Here is a 21,737-nt window from a genome sequence, read left to right as displayed (position 1 = left end):
ACACAGCGCCCCCTCGGTATGGTACTAGCCCGGTGCACCCCTGTACACAGCGCCCCCTCGGTATGGTACTAGCCCGGTGCACCCCTGTACACAGCGCCCCCTCGGTATGGTACTAGCCCGGTGCACCCCTGTACACAGCGCCCCCTCGGTATGGTACTAGCCCGGTGCACCCCTGTACACAGCGCCCCCTCGGTATGGTACTAGCCCGGTGCACCCCTGTACACAGCGCCCCCTCGGTATGGTACTAGCCCGGTGCACCCCTGTACACAGCGCCCCCTCGGTATGGTACTAGCCCGGTGCACCCCTGTACACAGCGCCCCCTCGGTATGGTACTAGCCCGGTGCACCCCTGTACACAGCGCCCCCTCGGTATGGTACTAGCCCGGTGCACCCCTGTACACAGCGCCCCCTCGGTATGGTACTAGCCCGGTGCACCCCTGTACACAGCGCCCCCTCGGTATGGTACTAGCCGGTGCACCCCTGTACACAGCGCCCCCTCGGTATGGTACTAGCCTGGTGACCCCCTGTACACAGCGCCCCCTCGGTATGGTACTAGCCTGGTGACCCCCTGTACACAGCGCCCCCTCGGTATGGTACTAGCCTGGTGACCCCCTGTACACAGCGCCCCCTCGGTATGGTACTAGCCTGGTGACCCCCTGTACACAGCGCCCCCTCAGTATGGTACTAGCCCGGTGCACCCCTGTACACAGCGCCCCCTCGGTATGGAACTAGCCCGGTGCACCCCTGTACACAGCGCCCCCTCGGTATGGTACTAGCCTGGTGACCCCCTGTACACAGCGCCCCCTCGGTATGGTACTAGCCCGGTGCACCCCTGTACACAGCGCCCCCTCAGTATGGTACTAGCCCGGTGCACCCCTGTACACAGCGCCCCCTCAGTATGGTACTAGCCCGGTGCACCCCTGTACACAGTGCCCCCTCAGTATGGTACTAGCCCGGTGCACCCCTGTACACAGTGCCCCCTCAGTATGGTAGTAGCCCGGTGCACCCCTGTACACAGCGCCCCCTCGGTATGGTACTAGCCTGGTGACCCCCTGTACACAGCGCCCCCTCGGTATGGTACTAGCCCGGTGCACCCCTGTACACAGCGCCCCCTTAGTATGGTACTAGCCTGGTGCACCCCTGTACACAGCGCCCCCTCGGTATGGTACTAGCCTGGTGACCCCCTGTACACAGCGCCCCCTCGGTATGGTACTAGCCCGGTGCACCCCTGTACACAGCGCCCCCTTAGTATGGTACTAGCCTGGTGCACCCCTGTACACAGCGCCCCCTCGGTATGGTACTAGCCTGGTGCACTTTGAATACACTGGCAGCCACAAATGTAGCAAACGGTAGCAGCCAGTGCACTCTGAGCATATATACCGCCATATGTCACCCAATACTGTACCTACCGTGTAAACCACCTTTATGTAAAGGGAAACCTCAGTAACCTCCCATTTAGTAGAGGCCACACTGTACCCCCTGCAGGGCACCAGGAAGCAGGACAGCCGTCCGCACACCGTCTTGTAAGTATTTTATTAGAATCTTGTAGCGTAATACAATAATAATAATAATCTTATAAACTACAGCGAAAAGAAAATCACCTGAGAAGACAGAGATGATGAAGGCCCCCGCGATCCTCACTGCGCCAAACTTACACAAGTGCTGTGACAGAGCTGGATTCTGGTGCTCTCGCATCCCTGCGCCTGAGCGCCAACAGTTATAGAGAATGGATGGAACACAAGTCCTCTATAGCAGTGACCTGCAGCTCCCAGGGCATGCTGGGACTTGTAGTATTCCAAGCGGACTCGCACCTTCCAGTACAGCAGCTCCACAGTCACAGATCTGTCACATCTCATCTGCTACAGGAGGAAACAAAGTCTCCAGATACATCTGTGAGTGTTACATTAGAAGCTCCACCCAGAAAAAGAAGCTCCACCTTTTTATGATGATGTCATCAGTCTGTAGAATTTATGTAATATAATTTGGAAACCATCAGCAAGGCCCTACGGATCTGATGATCTATAGGACCTGGAGACCTCCGGGATCCTGCTTGCTGATGGTTTCCAGAGATCAATAAGTAAATCTTATAATATTACAAATATGACAAACTTCAGACCAGTCGCAGGGGGTGGAGCTTCACTTCCATTAAATCTGTCAAAATATTATAACTTATCAATTTATTTCCTTTTAAAAGATTTTTTTTTTTTTTTAAATGACGCAAAATTGTAATAATCCCCCTCTCCACCCACATAAAGCAGCTCACAATTTATTCATAGATTTCTGTAAAATTAGTTCTTTTTGTCTTAAATAGAATATAACTTTATGCAGTATATACATATATATGTCAGGGGGGGCGGTATAGAGCGAGGATACATTGTGCAGTATATACATATATATGTCAGGGGGGGCGGTATAGAGCGAGGATACATTGTGCAGTACGTGACAGGTAACAGGACTCCTGTCTCTAATGTGCAGGCGCCATGAAGGAGTTCACCAGCAGGAGGCGCCGTGTGGAGGGCTGGTGTTGCTGGAGTCGCTGTATGTAGGCACCTGGTAGCAGAGGAACAATGAGCTATACTTACACTACAGGGGAAAGAGAACACTCTAGGAAACACCTATACATTGTGTCAAGTCTACTGCAGATCCTCAGGGGCGGGGCACAGGACAGGAAGCCAATACAAATAGAGAACCTCATGCTCCGCCCCAGAGGAATGACACAATGCATCAGAGTGTCCGATAGTGATGACAGTGGATCCTGTTGGCTATGATGGGGCTTAAACTTATTCTTGTGCGGATGATGAGCATCTTCTCCAATTACTAACATTTGGCAACGTTTTCCAAACAAAATGTGGCAAAAAAAATAAAAAAATTATAAAAATTCAGGCAAATTGTTTCTGTTTTGAGCCTCAAGCATTTCCAATAGCAGTGCTTGCTGTCAGTGACTAAAGATTCACTTAGAGGCCCTGGAGAGATGGACAGGACCGGGAGGAGGCTTTGGGATTAGGGATACGATTTACCGGCCGCCCCCTCCCCCGCCGTGTGCTTCTGTATAAGGAGCCGACAATCATCTCAATGTAAAAGCACCAGAACCGTAGAGGGACAGAAGACACCGGTGCCGATCCAACACCATCTGGTTCTATGTCATACACTCGGATAGAGCCAGACTATATAATACCGACACATTGTACACAATATCCTATACCCCCCCAACAGTGCAAGGACGGACAGAGGAGGCTCGCAGGACCACAATGGCCTCAGCATCGGAAGACGTAACAGAAGCGGGTCATAGACGGAGCAGAAGTGGGACTACAGATACCGGCAGACCCGGCCTCTGACCTCCACCTGCCCCGGCCGACCCTTCACCCCTAGGATAACACGGTGAGGGTGACGTTTCCCCTCTGCCGCTTCAGGATGGCCACAGCTTCTTCATGAGTGACGCCCTCCAGGCTCTCATCATTCACCGCTAATATCTGGTCCCCGCGCTTCAGTCTCCCGTCCACTGCGGCGGCGCCCTAGAGTCACAATGGAGAATTAGGAACAAAATATAAACTATAGAAGTATCAAAACTGAACAGATCTCAAAAGAACGGTACAAAAGATCTTATAAAAGGAGATGTGTCCTCACACTGCTGTGCGCTTACCTTATGGCACCGAGCTGCGTTATAGCCCCTCCCCTCTACTCTTAGTAAAAGTTTAAAGGGAACCTGTCTCCAGGAGACCCATTTTTAGCCCTCCCCCAGTCCCCACAGAGCATAGCACATACACTGCCAAAGTGTTTTCGTATAAAAAAAAGGTTTTACAGAAAAAAAAGATGTTATATTGTACCTTTCATTAGCATCTGCTGTGTGACTAGGCAGTTGCCTTTTGGGAGGAGCTGGAAAGGAGCAGTTCCCCCCCACCCTTGGGAAACAGCTTCTCCATGAGACCTTTTCAAATATATGAAAACACCCATCACTGGGCTTAGCAACGCCCCCTGCTCCTCTACAGCCACTCCCAGGGAACAGAGTTATTCATATATTTGAAAAGGTCACATGGAGAAGCTGTTTCCCAAGGGTGGGGGGGAACTGCTCCTTTCCAGCCTCCCAGGGGACGGGTACCTAGTCACACAGCAGATGCTAATGAAAGGTACACTATAAAATATCTTTTTTCTATAAAACCTATTTTTTATACGAAAACACTTTGGCAGTGTATGTACTATGCTCCGTGGGAACTGGGGGAGGGTTAAAAATGGGTCTCCTGGTGACAGGTTCCCTTTAACAAGCTACTAGATGAATAATACAGTATCTTCTTAAAGGGGAGAGAGCCCGTGAAGTTCTTCAGTGCAGAGAGAACAGAGCACAGCAGTGTGAGGACACTGCCCCAGTGCAGTTGGACAATATACAATACTGAAATATAAATCCATATATCACAGTCCTGCTGCTACTAACAACATTCACAAAGGTCTGATTACTAATCACTCCAGGGACAAAACATAACACTGGCTGCAGAAAGCACAGAACACAGCAGTGTGAGGATGCACCCTAAGTGCACTAGGAGAAGCTGCAATCCAGGAATATAAATCCATATATCACAGTCCTGCTGCTACTAACAACATTCACAAAGGTCTGATTACTAATCACTCCAGGCACAATAAGGCTGCAGTCTCTGCACCTGCTGACAGGTTCCCTCTTGGGATCCCTTTTAGGCGATGCTGTAGCAGGGAGGAAGCTGTACTGCAGTCCTCGGGTTAGTACTTTATGCAGCTGGTGATGCGGTGCACATGATATGCAGAACGTGGCAGAGCAGTAATATACAAGAAGTGACGGGTGGGAGGGATGAGACGCTGCAGGGAAAGGGGGATTCATTATAGAGGACACGGGGGGTTTGTTTCTATGTCCCAAAATTATAGAAAAAATGCAACCCCTTCTATTCATAGCAGATTAAGGAAGTGATGCTGTTCCCTGTATCAGCCACCAGGTGGCAGCGCTGTCTATGGACCAGTAACTTGCACTGAACTCTTCTGTGACATAGCACCACCCCGGTATATAGAGGGAGGGAGGGGAGGTATATAGCTATAGGGTTATTACAATAATTCCAATACCATGATTATTCTAAAAGCCCCAGGCTGCAGTCCCATGTAAGGATTAAGATGATGTCTAAAAGAGGAAGATCAATCTAATACTTCACTTACCTTAGAGAAAATGGTCTTCACATATATAGGAAGGTCTCCATGTGGGCTCCCGTATCCCCCAACAATACTGAACCCAAGACCATCCGGACCCTTCTCCAGGTGAATCATCTTTGGAACAGGAGACCTGGAAATAAAGAAGAAAGTGAGAATGTGATATGTACTGAACCAACTACAGGGGGCGATGGCACCACTGCTCTCTAGTGATGGATAGGCTGTATTCTCAGTGATGGCACCGCTGCTCTCTAGTGATGGATAGGCTGTATTCTCAGTGATGGCACCGCTGCTCTCTAGTGATGGATAGGCTGTATTCTCAGTGATGTCACCGCTGCTCTCTAGTGATGGATAGGCTGTATTCTCAGTGATGGCACCGCTGCTCTCTGGTGATGGATAGGCTGTATTCTCAGTGATGGCACAGCTGCTCTCTAGTGATGGATAGGCTGTATTCTCAGTGATGGCACCGCTGCTCTCTAGTGATGGATAGGCTGTAATCTCAGTGATATCACCGCTGCTCTCTAGTGATGGATAGGCTGTATTCTCAGTGATGGCACCGCTGCTCTCTAGTGATGGATAGGATGTATTCTCAGTGATGGCACCGCTGCTCTCTAGTGATGGATAGGCTGTATTCTCAGTGATGACACCGCTGCTCTCTAGTGATGGATAGGCTGTATTCTCAGTGATGGCACTGCTGCTCTCTAGTGATGGATAGGCTGTATTCTCAGTGATGGCACCGCTGCTCTCTAGTGATGGATAGGCTGTATTCTCAGTAATAGCACCGCTGCTCTCTAGTGATGGATAGGCTGTATTCTCAGTGATGACACCGCTGCTCTCTAGTGATGGATAGGCTGTATTCTCAGTGATGGCACCGCTGCTCTCTAGTGATGGATAGGCTGTATTCTCAGTGATGACACTGCTGCTCTCTAGTGATGGATAGGCTGTATTCTCAGTGATGACACTGCTGCTCTCTAGTGATGGATAGGCTGTATTCTCAGTGATGGCACCGCTGCTCTCTGGTGATGGATAGGCTGTATTCTCAGTGATGGCACAGCTGCTCTCTAGTGATGGATAGGCTGTATTCTCAGTGATGTTACTGCTGCTCTCTAGTGATGGATAGGCTGTATTCTCAGTGATGGCACCGCTGCTCTCTAGTGATGGATAGGCTGTAATCTCAGTGATATCACCGCTGCTCTCTAGTGATGGATAGGCTGTATTCTCAGTGATGGCACCGCTGCTCTCTAGTGATGGATAGGATGTATTCTCAGTGATGTTACTGCTGCTCTCTAGTGATGGATAGGCTGTATTCTCAGTGATGGCACCGCTGCTCTCTAGTGATGGATAGGCTGTAATCTCAGTGATATCACCGCTGCTCTCTAGTGATGGATAGGCTGTATTCTCAGTGATGGCACCGCTGCTCTCTAGTGATGGATAGGATGTATTCTCAGTGATGGCACCGCTGCTCTCTAGTGATGGATAGGATGTATTCTCAGTGATGGCACCGCTGCTCTCTAGTGATGGATAGGCTGTATTCTCAGTGATGGCACCGCTGCTCTCTAGTGATGGATAGGCTGTATTCTCAGTGATGGCACTGCTGCTCTCTAGTGATGGATAGGCTGTATTCTCAGTGATGGCACCGCTGCTCTCTGGTGATGGATAGGCTGTATTCTCAGTGATGGCACCGCTGCTCTCTAGTGATGGATAGGCTGTATTCTCAGTGATGGCACCGCTGCTCTCTAGTGATGGATAGGCTGTATTCTCAGTGATGGCACCGCTGCTCTCTAGTGATGGATAGGATGTATTCTCAGTGATGGCACCGCTGCTCTCTAGTGATGGATAGGCTGTATTCTCAGTGATGGCACCGCTGCTCTCTAGTGATGGATAGGCTGTATTCTCAGTGATGGCACTGCTGCTCTCTAGTGATGGATAGGCTGTATTCTCAGTGATGGCACCGCTGCTCTCTGGTGATGGATAGGCTGTATTCTCAGTGATGGCACCGCTGCTCTCTAGTGATGGATAGGCTGTATTCTCAGTGATGGCACCGCTGCTGTCTAGTGATGGATAGGCTGTATTCTCAGTGATGTCACCTCTGCTCTCTAGTGATGGATAGGCTGTATTCGCAGTGATGGCACCGCTGCTCTCTAGTGATGGATAGGCTGTATTCTCAGTGATGGCACCGCTGCTCTCTAGTGATGGATAGGCTGTATTCTCAGTGATGTCACCTCTGCTCTCTAGTGATGGATAGGCTGTATTCTCAGTGATGTCACCGCTGCTCTCTAGTGATGGATAGGCTGTATTCTCAGTGATGGCACCGCTGCTCTCTAGTGATGGATAGGCTGTATTCTCAGTGATGGCACCGCTGCTCTCTAGTGATGGATAGGCTGTATTCTCAGTGATGTCGCTGATGCTCTCTAGTGAGGGATAGGCTGTATTCTCAGTGATGGCACCGCTGCTCTCTAGTGATGGATAGGCTGTATTCTCAGTGATGGCACCGCTGCTCTCTAGTGATGGATAGGCTGTATTCTCAGTAATGGCACCGCTGCTCTCTAGTGATGGATAGGCTGTATTCTCAGTGATGGCACCGCTGCTCTCTAGTGATGGATAGGCTGTATTCTCTGTGATGTCACCGCTGCTCTCTAGTGATGGATAGGCTGTATTCTCAGTGATGGTACCGCTGCTCTCTAGTAATGGATAGGCTGTATTCTCAGTGATGGCACCGCTGCTCTCTAGTGATGGATAGGCTGTATTCTCAGTGATGACACCGCTGCTCTCTAGTGAGGGATAGGCTGTATTCTCAGTGATGGTACCGCTGCTCTCTAGTGAGGGATAGGCTGTATTCTCAGTGATGACACCGCTGCTCTCTAGTGATGGATAGGCTGTATTCTCAGTGATGGCACCGCTGCTCTCTAGTGGTGGATAGGCTGTATTCTCAGTGATGACACCGCTGCTCTCTAGTGATGGATAGGCTGTATTCTCAGTGATGGCACCGCTGCTCTCTAGTGATGGATAGGCTGTATTCTCAGTGATGACACCGCTGCTCTCTAGTGATGGATAGGCTGTATTCTCAGTGATGTCACTGCTGCTCTCTAGTGATGGATAGGCTGTATTCTCAGTGATGACACCGCTGCTCTCTAGTGATGGATAGGCTGTATTCTCAGTGATGGCACCGCTGCTCTCTAGTGATGGATAGGCTGTATTCTCAGTGATGACACCGCTGCTCTCTAGTGAGGGATAGGCTGTATTCTCAGTGATGGTACCGCTGCTCTCTAGTGAGGGATAGGCTGTATTCTCAGTGATGACACCGCTGCTCTCTAGTGATGGATAGGCTGTATTCTCAGTGATGGCACCGCTGCTCTCTAGTGGTGGATAGGCTGTATTCTCAGTGATGACACCGCTGCTCTCTAGTGATGGATAGGCTGTATTCTCAGTGATGGCACCGCTGCTCTCTAGTGATGGATAGGCTGTATTCTCAGTGATGACACCGCTGCTCTCTAGTGATGGATAGGCTGTATTCTCAGTGATGTCACTGCTGCTCTCTAGTGATGGATAGGCTGTATTCTCAGTGATGTCACAGCTGCTCTCTAGTGATGGATAGGCTGTATTCTCAGTGATGACACCGCTGCTCTCTAGTGATGGATAGGCTGTATTCTCAGTGATGACACCGCTGCTCTCTAGTGATGGATAGGCTGTATTCTCAGTGATGACACCGCTGCTCTCTAGTGATGGATAGGCTGTATTCTCAGTGATGGATAGCCTGACCATTGAGTAGTTTCCATCTTCTGTAATACAGAATAAATCAGTATAGTGACATTTATACTCACTCCCCCTCCTCGGTCTGATGTTCGGAGCTGATGTTCTGGCACAGGGACATGCTCTCCAGCTGGTTGGCTATTGCACTAATATTGGTATCTGCAACCACCTAGGAGAGAGGAGATGGAGCGTTAGAAGGGGCAGCGCTGCGCTCTCGTCTCCTGTGTCCTACATAAATATAACTAAATGGCTCCATTTGGCTGTGATTCAATAACCGGGACGCTGCCTCCTAAATAATTCACCCAGGAGATGGTAATGCAGCTGCTGCCTGCAGGGGGCGCTGTAGTACAAGCCTGGAGACCACGGTCTTTTACTATCCCATAGTCAATGGAGAAATCACATGAAGATGTCATCATCACCCAGAGCCCAATACACACTGCAATAGGATACTGCGGGTAATAGATTCATTGTATCTGGAGAGATTTGCTTAAATTGTATCACACGGAGCAGCCAGGGCAGCGCTGGATTTACTCCATTACCTACAGGATTATTACACATCTACAGGTAATGGACGGCTGTAACCAAACTACAAGAGGACGAGGCCACAAAGTCCTGATCACACAATTCAGAGAGGACACAGAACTGACAGATGTCATTATACAATCACAAAATTGTTGCCCCCCCCCCCCGCCCCGGAACATTCTACTAGTATCTGACACAGAAGGAGAGAGATGAGATCCATGAGCTGCATATAACACACAATGACACAGTCAGCCCTGCTACATCCCAGCCATATTATACTGCTCCTCTCTCCCCTGGATAAAGATTACACGTTTTTAAAGCAACATTTAAAAAAATAACATTTTTTTTTTGTCGCAGCATAAAAAGTTGTGTCATGAAAAAATATAATGGAATCATAAAAACCTGTTGTTCAAGTCTTGTTCTCGAACATGAGCATCTCTGGGTCAGATTTACTTACCCGGTCTGTTCGCGATCCAGCGGCGCGTTCTCTGCGATGGATTCAGGTCCGGCCGGGATTTATTAAGGTAGTTCCTCCGCCGTCCACCAGGTGGCGCTGCTGCGCTGAAAAGCATCTGAACGCACTGGAGTTCACCGGGCCGGACCAAGTGAAGGTAAGCGCGTCTCGAGCGACACATTTCTTTTTTTTAAATGCGGTGGTTTTTCCGAGTCCGTCGGGTTTTCGCTTGGCCACACCCCCCGAATTCCGTCGCGTGCATGCCAGCAACGATGCACCACAGGGAAAATCGGCGCAAATCGGAAATATTCGGATAACACGTCGGGAAAACGCGAATCGGGCCCTTAGTAAATGACCCCCACTGTGTACACAGGATAATCTATAAGGTTACCGGGACAGGATTCTGCTCCACCGAATGCAATTACATGACCCTGCATCTGCAGAACACGATGAGATGGGAAATGAACCGATGTATCTGCCGGGATCCTGCTGACGGACGGACGGAGGAAGGGGGGGATAAAGATTAAAGGGAAACCATCAGCAGGTGAGACTGTACAGACTGCAGCCAGTGCAGTGTATTGTCCCTGGAGAGATGTGTAGCAGCAGGACTGTGAAATATGGATTTATATTCCAGGATTGAAGCTTCTCCAAGTGCACTGGTGGTGTATCCTCACCCTGCTGTGCTCTGTGCTCTCTGCAGCCAGTGTTAGGTATTGTCCCTGGAGAGATGTGTAATCAGACCTCACACTGCTGTGCTCTGTGCTCTCTGAAGCCATGGTTAGGTATTGTCCCTGGAGAGATGTGTAATCAGACCTCACACTGCTGTGCTCTGTGCTCTCTGCAGCCAGTGTTATGTATTGTCCCTGGAGAGATGTGTAATCATACCTCACCCTGCTGTGCTCTGTGCTCTCTGCAGCCAGTGTTATGTATTGTCCCTGGAGAGATGTGTAATCATACCTCACACTGCTGTGCTATGTGCTCTCTGAAGCCATGGTTAGGTATTGTCCCTTGAGAGATGTGTAATCAGACCTCACCCTGCTGTGCTCTGTGCTCTCTGCAGCCAGTGTTATGTATTGTCCCTGGAGAGATGTGTAATCATACCTCACACTGCTGTGCTATGTGCTCTCTGAAGCCATGGTTAGGTATTGTCCCTGGAGAGATGTGTAATCAGACCTCACACTGCTGTGCTCTGTGCTCTCTGCAGCCAGTGTTATGTATTGTCCCTGGAGAGATGTGTAATCAGACCTCACACTGCTGTGCTCTGTGCTCTCTGCAGCCAGTGTTAGGTATTGTCCCTGGAGAGATGTGTAATCATACCTCACACTGCTGTGCTCTGTGCTCTCTGCAGCCAGTGTTAGGTATTGTCCCTGGAGAGATGTGTAATCAGACCTCACCCTGCTGTGCTCTGTGCTCTCTGCAGCCAGTGTTATGTATTGTCCCTGGAGAGATGTGTAATCAGACCTCACACTGCTGTGCTCTGTGCTCTCTGAAGCCATGGTTAGGTATTGTCCCTGGAGAGATGTGTAATCAGACCTCACACTGCTGTGCTCTGTGCTCTCTGCAGCCAGTGTTATGTATTGTCCCTGGAGAGATGTGTAATCAGACCTCACACTGCTGTGCTCTGTGCTCTCTGCAGCCAGTGTTATGTACTGTTCCTGGAGAGATGTGTAATCAGACCTCACACTGCTGTGCTCTGTGCTCCCTGCAGCCAGTGTTATGTATTGTCCCTGGAGAGATGTGTAATCAGACCTCACACTGCTGTGCTCTCTGCAGCCAGTGTTTTGTATTGTCCCTGGAGAGATGTGTAATTATACCTCACACTGCTGTGCTCTGTGCTCTCTGCAGCCAGTGTTCGGTATTGTCCCTGGAGAGATATGTAATCAGACCTCACACTGCTGTACTCTGTGCTCTCTGCAGCCAGTGTTATGTATTGTCCCTGGAGAGATGTGTAATCAGACCTCACACTGCTGTGCTCTGTGCTCTCTGCAGCCAGTGTTATGTATTGTCCCTGGAGAGATGTGTAATCATACCTCACACTGCTGTGCTCTGTGCTCTCTGCAGCCAGTGTTATGTATTGTCCCTGGAGAGATGTGTAATCAGACCTCACACTGCTGTGCTCTGTGCAGCCAGTGTTATGTATTGTCCCTGGAGAGATGTGCAATCAGACCTCACACTGCTGTGCTCTGTGCTCTCTGCAGCCAGTGTTATGTAGTGTCCCTGGAGAGATGTATAATCAGACCTCACACTGCTGTGCTCTGTGCTCTCTGCAGCCAGTGTTATGTATTGTCCCTGGAGAGATGTGTAATCAGACCTCACACTGCTGTGCTCTGTGCTCTCTGCAGCCAGTGTAATATATTGTCCCTGGAGAGATGTGTAATCAGACCTCACACTGCTGTGCTCTGTGCTCTCTGCAGCCAGTGTTCGGTATTGTCCCTGGAGAGATGTGTAATCATACCTCACACTGCTGTGCTCTGTGCTCTCTGCAGCCAGTGTTCGGTATTGTCCCTGGAGAGATGTGTAATCAGACCTCACACTGCTGTGCTCTGTGCTCTCTGCAGCCAGTGTTATGTATTGCCCCTGGAGAGATGTGCAATCAGACCTCACACTGCTGTGCTCTGTGCTCTCTGCAGCCAGTGTTATGTATTGTCCCTGGAGAGATGTGTAATCATACCTCACACTGCTGTGCTCTGTGCTCTCTGCAGCCAGTGTTCGGTATTGTCCCTGGAGAGACGTGTAACCATACCCACATTATGACCCTTTGTATCTATCACCCAGAGGCTGAGGGGATGTGCCGGTGGCTGCGTCATCCCGGATCAGTGATCTGATATGATTGGGCGGAGCGCCGCTGTGCACAATGGCGCGTGCTACCAGAGTGACAGTTACCCGAGACGAGCACCACGTGGCGGCACTTACCTGCAGGGCGATGCTGCCGTACGCGTTCTTCAGGATATTCACCACATCTGCGTGAGACAATCCGTCCAGCGGCTGCTTATTAATACTGACAATCCGATCCCCGACCTGAGAGATGGGAAGAGCGAGGTCACAGAGAGGTCGTCACCCCCCCCCCGACCTATAATAGAGTAGAGGCCCCGCCCCCTTGTACAACATGAGGGAGTGGGGGATTCTGGACACAGTAGAAAGAAACAAAGAAACTTCTTACCTTTAACTTATTGGTCCGAGCTGCGACACCACTGGCCTGAATCATAGCGACGAACACAGGAACATCCCCCAGGGGGCTCCCCCGGCCCCCCGCTATACTGATCCCCAACGCATCACTGGGGCCCTGGGCACCGGGAGAAGACGTATTATACACAGAGACCAAAATACTGAACATCCTCACCGACCGATAGTCCCAGCACTTACCCGAATTATCTCCACAATCCGAGGCTCCATTTCTATACCTAGAGGCAAAAAGAACAAATCATCATTAATATAGGATTATACTACAGAGCTGCACTCACTATTCTGCTGCTGGTGCAGTCACTGTGTACATACATGACATTACTTATCCTGTACTGATCCTGAGTTACATCCTGTATTATACCCCAGAGCTGCACTCACTATTCTGCTGCTGGTGCAGTCACTGTGTACATACATGACATTACTTATCCTGTACTGATCCTGAGTTACATCCTGTATTATACCCCAGAGCAGCACTCACTATTCTGCTGCTGGTGCAGTCACTGTGTACATACATGACATTACTTATCCTATACTGATCCTGAGTTACATCCTGTATTATACTCCAGAGCAGCACTCACTATTCTGCTGCTGGTGCAGTCACTGTGTACATACATGACATTACTTATCCTGTACTGATCCTGAGTTACATCCTGTATTATACCCCAGAGCTGCACTCACTATTCTGCTACTGGTGCAGTCACTGTGTACATACATGACATTACTTATCCTATACTGATCCTGAGTTACATCCTGTATTATACTCCAGAGCAGCACTCACTATTCTGCTGCTGGTGCAGTCACTGTGTACATACATGACATTACTTATCCTGTACTGATCCTGAGTTACATCCTGTATTATACCCCAGAGCTGCACTCACTATTCTGCTGCTGGTGCAGTCACTGTGTACATACATGACATTACTTATCCTATACTGATCCTGAGTTACATCCTGTATTATACTGCAGAGCTGCACTCACTATTCTGCTGCTGGTGCAGTCACTGTGTACATACATGACATTACTTATCCTGTACTGATCCTGAGTTACATCCTGTATTATACTCCAGAGCTGTACTCACTATTCTGCTGCTGGTGCAGTCACTGTGTACATACATGACATTACTTATCCTATACTGATCCTGAGTTACATCCTGTATTATACTCCAGAGCTGTACTCACTATTCTGCTGCTGGTGCAGTCACTGTGTACATACATGACATTACTTATCCTGTACTGATCCTGAGTTACATCCTGTATTATACTGCAGAGCTGCACTCACTATTCTGCTGCTGGTGCAGTCACTGTGTACATACATGACATTACTTATCCTGTACTGATCCTGAGTTACATCCTGTATTATACCTCAGAGCTGCACTCACTATTCTGCTGCTGGTGCAGTCACTGTGTACATACATGACATTACTTATCCTGCACTGATCCTGAGTTACATCCTGTATTATACTCCAGAGCTGCACTCACTATTCTGCTGGTGTAGTCACTGTGTACATACATGACATTACTTATCCTGTCCTGATCCTGAGTTACATCATGTATTATACTCCAGAGCTGCACTCGCTATTCTGCTGCTGGTGCAGTCACTGTGTACATACATGACATTACTTATCCTATACTGATCCTGAGTTACATCCTGTATTATACTGCAGAGCTGCACTCTCTATTCTGCTGCTGGTGCAGTCACTGTGTACATACATGACATTACTTATCCTGTACTGATCCTGAGTTACATCCTGTATTATACCTCAGAGCTGCACTCACTATTCTGCTGCTGGTGCAGTCACTGTGTACATACATGACATTACTTATCCTGTACTGATCCTGAGTTACATCCTGTATTATACCTCAGAGCTGCACTCACTATTCTGCTGCTGGTGCAGTCACTGTGTACATACATGACATTACTTATCCTGTACTGATCCTGAGTTACATCCTGTATTATACCCCAGAGCTGCATTCACTATTCTGCTGCTGGTGCAGTCACTGTGTACATACATGACATTACTTATCCTGTACTGATCCTGAGTTACATCCTGTATTATACTCCAGAGCTGCACTCACTATTCTGCTGCTGGTGCAGTCACTGTGTACATACATGACATTACTTATCCTGTACTGATCCTGAGTTATATCCTGTATTATACTCCAGAGCTGCACTCACTATTCTCCTGGTGCAGTCACTGTGTACATACACAACATTACTTATCCTGTACTGATCCTGAGTTACATCCTGTATTATACTCCAGAGCTGCACTCACTATTCTGCTGCTGGTGCAGTCACTGTGTAAATACATGACATTACTTATCCTATACTGATCCTGAGTTACATCCTGTATTATACCACAGAGCTGCACTCACTATTCTGCTGCTGGTGCAGTCACTGTGTACATACATGACATTACTTATCCTGTACTGATCCTGAGTTACATCCTGTATTATACCCCAGAGCTGCACTCACTATTCTGCTGCTGGTGCAGTCACTGTGTACATACATGACATTACTTATCCTGTACTGATCCTGAGTTACATCCTGTATTATACCCCAGAGCTGCATTCACTATTCTGCTGCTGGTGCAGTCACTGTGTACATACATGACATTACTTATCCTGTACTGATCCTGAGTTACATCCTGTATTATACTCCAGAGCTGCACTCACTATTCTGCTGCTGGTGCAGTCACTGTGTACATACATGACATTACTTATCCTGTACTGATCCTGAGTTATATCCTGTATTATACTCCAGAGCTGCACTCACTATTCTCCTGGTGCAGTCACTGTGTACATACACAACATTACTTATCCTGTACTGATCCTGAGTTACATCCTGTATTATACTCCAGAGCTGCACTCACTATTCTGCTGCTGGTGCAGTCACTGTGTAAATACATGACATTACTTATCCTATACTGATCCTGAGTTACATCCTGTATTATACCACAGAGCTGCACTCACTATTCTGCTGCTGGTGCAGTCACTGTGTACATACATGACATTACTTATCCTGTACTGATCCTGAGTTACATCCTGTATTATACCCCAGAGCTGCACTCACTATTCTGCTGCTGGTGCAGTCACTGTATACATACATGACATTACTTATCCTGTACTGATCCTGAGTTACATCCTGTATTATACTCCAGAGCTGCACTCACTATTCTGCTATACTGTTAGGGGCTGTATTACTAGTTCCGGTGAGGAATCCTCCTCCTGTAGTTATACGCAGTTGGTGGAGGAGATTACCAGAGTTTCTCTGTGAGGACGGAGCGGAGGATCTCTTGGAGCTGGATGCGGCCGGGGGCTGCACTATCTGAGCGCTGCTCTTGCCAACCTGGAAGAGAAGATTTGCAGAGTAATTGAATCCTTGCACGTGGCGGAGCGTTCATAATGCCATTGCCATGTAATTACAGGATAGCGGCGGTGCTGAGGTGGTGCTGGTCCACTACATCTGGAGCATTATAATCACTAAAGTCTTGGAAACTCAAGTAAATTATGAATTATACAAATGACAAGAATCTAGAAGATATAAATAAGATATAAAGAAATCAGAGCCCCAGAAGACGAGTCAGTTTTAGGCCTGTAAGGTAACTGGCTGGAGCAGGAGCCTTCCCCTCCTGCTGTATCTCCATTATTATCATTCAGGGGACACCCGAGGCCTCATTGCTATTGGGAGCAGATGGACTGGAGACATCTCACAAGGCGAAACGCGTCTGCACGTCCCTTTATGTCAGTCACAGCAATGAAACTATGAAAGATTCTCCATATTGATATGCAAAGCCCTGACCGGCGCGGAGCCTCGGCACAGCGAGCTCAGACATCTGTGCCAGGTATCGGGGTCACCTCTGCAGACGTGGGGGAGGGGAGGATAGAAACTGGAAGCAGAATCTTGGTGAATAGAGAAGATGATGGGATGGAGAATTAGAGGAGTGCGGACACTCAATGGTTAATGCTGAAATCTTATAAACTTTTTTACATTGAGGCAAATACAGCGAAACGCGTTGCGGGCTTCATACATTGCACACGCTGCTGTGACGTACATGAATTGTAGAAGATTCCTGCATCAGCAAGTCATCCATTAATATTGCACAACTGTAGCTTCTCTCAAGGGGAGTGTCCTCACACCAGGGGCGGAGCTACAGGGGTAGCAGCCATAGCAGCTGCTATGGGGCCCGCAGTGTCAGGGGGCCCAAGCATCTGATTTGACACTACAGCATAGAGCATGTGCACCATAATGTGCATATCATACTCCACATTGTACATAATAATATATATAACACTACACATAATCCACACTACACACCTGAGGTGGGAGCTCCGATGGGAAAAGTCCAGGGAGGGGACAGAAGGACTAGGAATCTCTCATCTCCGCTACCTCCATGTTTTCTGCAGCTACTGGGCTACATGAAGTCATGAGGCCTCCACCCCCCAGGATAAGAGTATATACATGTGTGTATAGATGTATGTGTGTATATGTGATGTGAGTATGCTGTGTATACACTGTATATGGTACATTATGTATGTGTGTATATGTGATGTGAGTATGCTGTGTATACTCTGTATATGGTACATTATGTATGTGTGTATATGTGATGTGAGTATGCTGTGTATACTCTGTATATGGTACATTATGTATGTGTGTATATGTGATGTGAGTATGCTGTGTATACACTGTATATGGTACATTATGTATGTGTGAATATGTGATGTGAGTATGCTGTGTATACACTGTATATGGTACATTATGTATGTGTGTATATGTGATGTGAGTATGCTGTGTATACTCTGTATATGGTACATTATGTATGTGTGTATATGTGATGTGAGTATGCTGTGTATACACTGTATATGGTACATTATGTATGTGTGTATGTGTGATGTGAGTATGCTGTGTATACTCTGTATATGGTACATTATGTATGTGTGTATATGTGATGTGAGTATGCTGTGTATACTCTGTATATGGTACATTATGTATGTGTGTATATGTGATGTGAGTATGCTGTGTATACTCTGTATATGGTACATTATGTATGTGTGTATATGTGATGTGAGTATGCTGTGTATACACTGTATATGGTACATTATGTATGTGTGTATATGTGATGTGAGTATGCTGTGTATACACTGTATATGGTACATTATGTATGTGTGTATATGTGATGTGAGTATGCTGTGTATACACTGTATATGGTACATTATGTATGTGTGTATATGTGATGTGAGTATGCTGTGTATACTCTGTATATGGTACATTACGTATGTGTGTATATGTGATGTGAGTATGCTGTGTATACACTGTATATGTTACATTATGTATGTGTGTATATGTGATGTGAGTATGCTGTGTATACACTGTATATGTTACATTATGTATGTGTGTATATGTGATGTGAGTATGCTGTGTATACACTGTATATGTTACATTATGTATGTGTGTATATGTGATGTGAGTATGCTGTGTATACACTGTATATGGTACAATATGTATGTGTGTATATGTGATGTGAGTATGCTGTGTATACTCTGTATATGGTACAATATGTATGTGTGTATATGTGATGTAAGTATGCTGTGTATACTCTGTATATGGTACATTATGTATGTGTGTATATGTGATGTGCGTATGCTGTGTATACTCTGTATATGGTACATTATGTATGTGTGTATATGTGATGTGCGTATGCTGTGTATACTCTGTATATGGTACATTATGTATGTGTGTTTATGCTTTGTTTGTGTATACGGTGTGTTTATACTGTATTTGTAGATCTATAGAGCACAGAGCACAGCAGTGTGAGGATGCACCCCCTTCCAGTGCACATGGAAAAGCTACAACCCTGGAATATAAATCCATATTTCACAGTTCTGCTGCTACTAACAACATACACACATGTCAGAATACACATCTCTGCAGGGTGTATACACAACCCTAGTCGTAGGGAATGATTGTTATGTTTAATTTTTAAACCTTAATAAAGTCTTTTCTCTATTAGCAGTTGAATCTAATGCTCCCTGTTATCAGCCAGTTCATATACATTTAGAAGGCATCTACTCCTATAAGCTGTATATAACAAACATACATGGAATTCACTGATATGGGGTATGCAGTAGCTCCCCCTACTGGTGGCTGCGAGCAGAATGAATCTCCTGTTACTCTTGTGTGACCATCCTGGGAAGGGGGGGGTCTGGTTCTTTGACAAAAATTTGCATCTCCAACCCTTATACACATTAGGACACATTTCAACACAGATTTAGACCAGCAAATTAATCAGAAGATAAAATTTGAGATGTAAGAGGCGGCCAGCGGGTGCGATGGGTCCGACTTCAGAACAGGAGACAAACAGTAAATAAAGCCGCCAACTACATCAATGAGAAACCCGGTATCTCGCACCTGACTGCCGGGATGGGACTTCCTGGACGACAGCCAAGACGCGACTCTGAGCCTCCCGATCTCCAGATGAACGAGTCCTTGTGCGCACTTCAGACAAAACACAAGAGTCTTCAGAATGAGAGTAACAGGAGACGCAATACACACACACAGGATGGCGGCATTACGGACACACGGGGGATGGCGGCATTACACACACGGGTTGGCGGCATTACACACGCACGGGATGGCGGCATTACACACACACACACGGGATGGCGGCATTACGGACACACGGGGGATGGCGGCATTACACACACGGGTTGGCGGCATTACACACGCACGGGATGGCGGCATTACACACACACACACGGGATGGCGGCATCACACACACACACACACGGGATGGCGGCATTACACACGCACGGGATGGCGGCATTACACACGCACGGGATGGCGGCATTACACACACACACACGGGATGGCGGCATTACACACACACACACGGGATGGCGGCATCACACACACACACACACGGGATGGCGGCATTACACACACACGGGATGGCGGCATTACACACACACGGGATGGCGGCATTACACACACACACACGGGATGGCGGCATAACACACACACACGGGATGGCGGCATTACACACACACACACGGGATGGCGGCATTACACACACACACACGGGATGGCGGCATTACACACACACACACGGGATGGCGGCATTACACACACACACACACGGGATGGCGGCATTAGACACACACGGGATGGCGGCATTACACACACACACACGGGATGGCGGCATTACACACACACGGGATGGCGGCATTACACACACACACACACACGGGATGGCGGCATTACACACACACACACGGGATGGCGGCATTACACACACACGGGATGGCGGCATTACACACACGGGATGGCGGCATTACACACACACGGGATGGCGGCATTACACACACGGGATGGCGGCATTACACACACGGGATGGCGGCATTACACACACGGGATGGCGGCATTACACACACGGGATGGCGGCATTACACACACGGGATGGTGGCATTACACACACGGGATGGCGGCATTACACATAGGAGGCAGGGAGCCAGGGGTTAATACAGACAGCAGGATGACAACATGTAGAAGCCCAGCAGGGGGCAGGATTCCCCTGCTGATACATTGTAACGCTGCAGACACCAGAATGATGAGGAGTCAATACAGCGATGGAATGTATCATAGAGAATATCAGGGGAAGAAACCATCAGCAAGATAAGTAACAGACACCATCTAAGCGCAGGTGGAGAAGAGGAGAGGCTCCCGCCAAAGGGAGAGAAGAAGCTACAGCAGCCTCAACATGTATTTAACAAATTTGTAATGAACAGACAAATCCATAGACACAGCGGGAATATACACACACACATACATGACGGCTATGCGCACAGACACACACACATACATGCCGGCTATGCGCACAGACATACATACATACATGCCGGCTATGCGCACAGACATACATACATACATACATACATGCCGGCTATGCGCACAGACATACATACATACATGCCGGCTATGCGCACAGACATACATACATACATACATACATGCCGGCTATGCGCACAGACATACATACATACATACATGCCGGCTATGCGCACAGACATACATACATGCCGGCTATGCGCACAGACATACATACATGCCGGCTATGCGCACAGACAGACATACATGCCGGCTATGCGCACAGACAGACATACATACATACATACATGCCGGCTATGCGCACAGACATACATACATACATGCCGGCTATGCGCACAGACATACATACATACATGCCGGCTATGCGCACAGACATACATACATACATGCCGGCTATGCGCACAGACATACATACATACATACATACATGCCGGCTATGCGCACAGACATACATACATACATACATGCCGGCTATGCGCACAGACATACATACATGCCGGCTATGCGCACAGACATACATACATGCCGGCTATGCGCACAGACATACATACATGCCGGCTATGCGCACAGACAGACATACATGCCGGCTATGCGCACAGACAGACATACATACATACATACATGCCGGCTATGCGCACAGACATACATACATACATGCCGGCTATGCGCACAGACATACATACATACATGCCGGCTATGCGCACAGACATACATACATACATGCCGGCTATGCGCACAGACATACATACATACATACATACATGCCGGCTATGCGCACAGACATACAT

General features: G+C 48.0%; 1 protein-coding gene across 4 annotated transcripts in view; it reads right to left on the bottom strand.

Annotated features, from left to right (window-relative positions):
* Positions 1-2,134: 2,134 nt before the first annotated feature.
* Positions 2,135-21,737, bottom strand: part of PATJ (PATJ crumbs cell polarity complex component) — a 148,483-nt gene continuing 128,880 nt past the window's right edge. For all 4 annotated transcript variants that reach the window (XM_072126932.1, XM_072126935.1, XM_072126933.1 and 1 more), the window contains 8 exons: positions 19,474-19,560; positions 16,326-16,413; positions 13,249-13,286; positions 13,046-13,168; positions 12,799-12,903; positions 8,981-9,078; positions 5,169-5,292; positions 2,135-3,511 (listed from right to left, as the gene is read on the bottom strand). In XM_072126932.1, coding sequence (XP_071983033.1) covers positions 3,365-3,511; positions 5,169-5,292; positions 8,981-9,078; positions 12,799-12,903; positions 13,046-13,168; positions 13,249-13,286; positions 16,326-16,413; positions 19,474-19,560 — 810 coding nt within the window. In that variant the 3' untranslated portion in view covers positions 2,135-3,364. The remainder of the gene's footprint in view (positions 3,512-5,168; positions 5,293-8,980; positions 9,079-12,798; positions 12,904-13,045; positions 13,169-13,248; positions 13,287-16,325; positions 16,414-19,473; positions 19,561-21,737) is intronic.

The sequence above is a fragment of the Engystomops pustulosus genome, chromosome 10 (assembly GCF_040894005.1).
Source record: "Engystomops pustulosus chromosome 10, aEngPut4.maternal, whole genome shotgun sequence".
NCBI lineage: Eukaryota > Metazoa > Chordata > Amphibia > Anura > Leptodactylidae > Engystomops > Engystomops pustulosus.
This window is presented reverse-complemented; position numbering and strand designations above follow the sequence as displayed.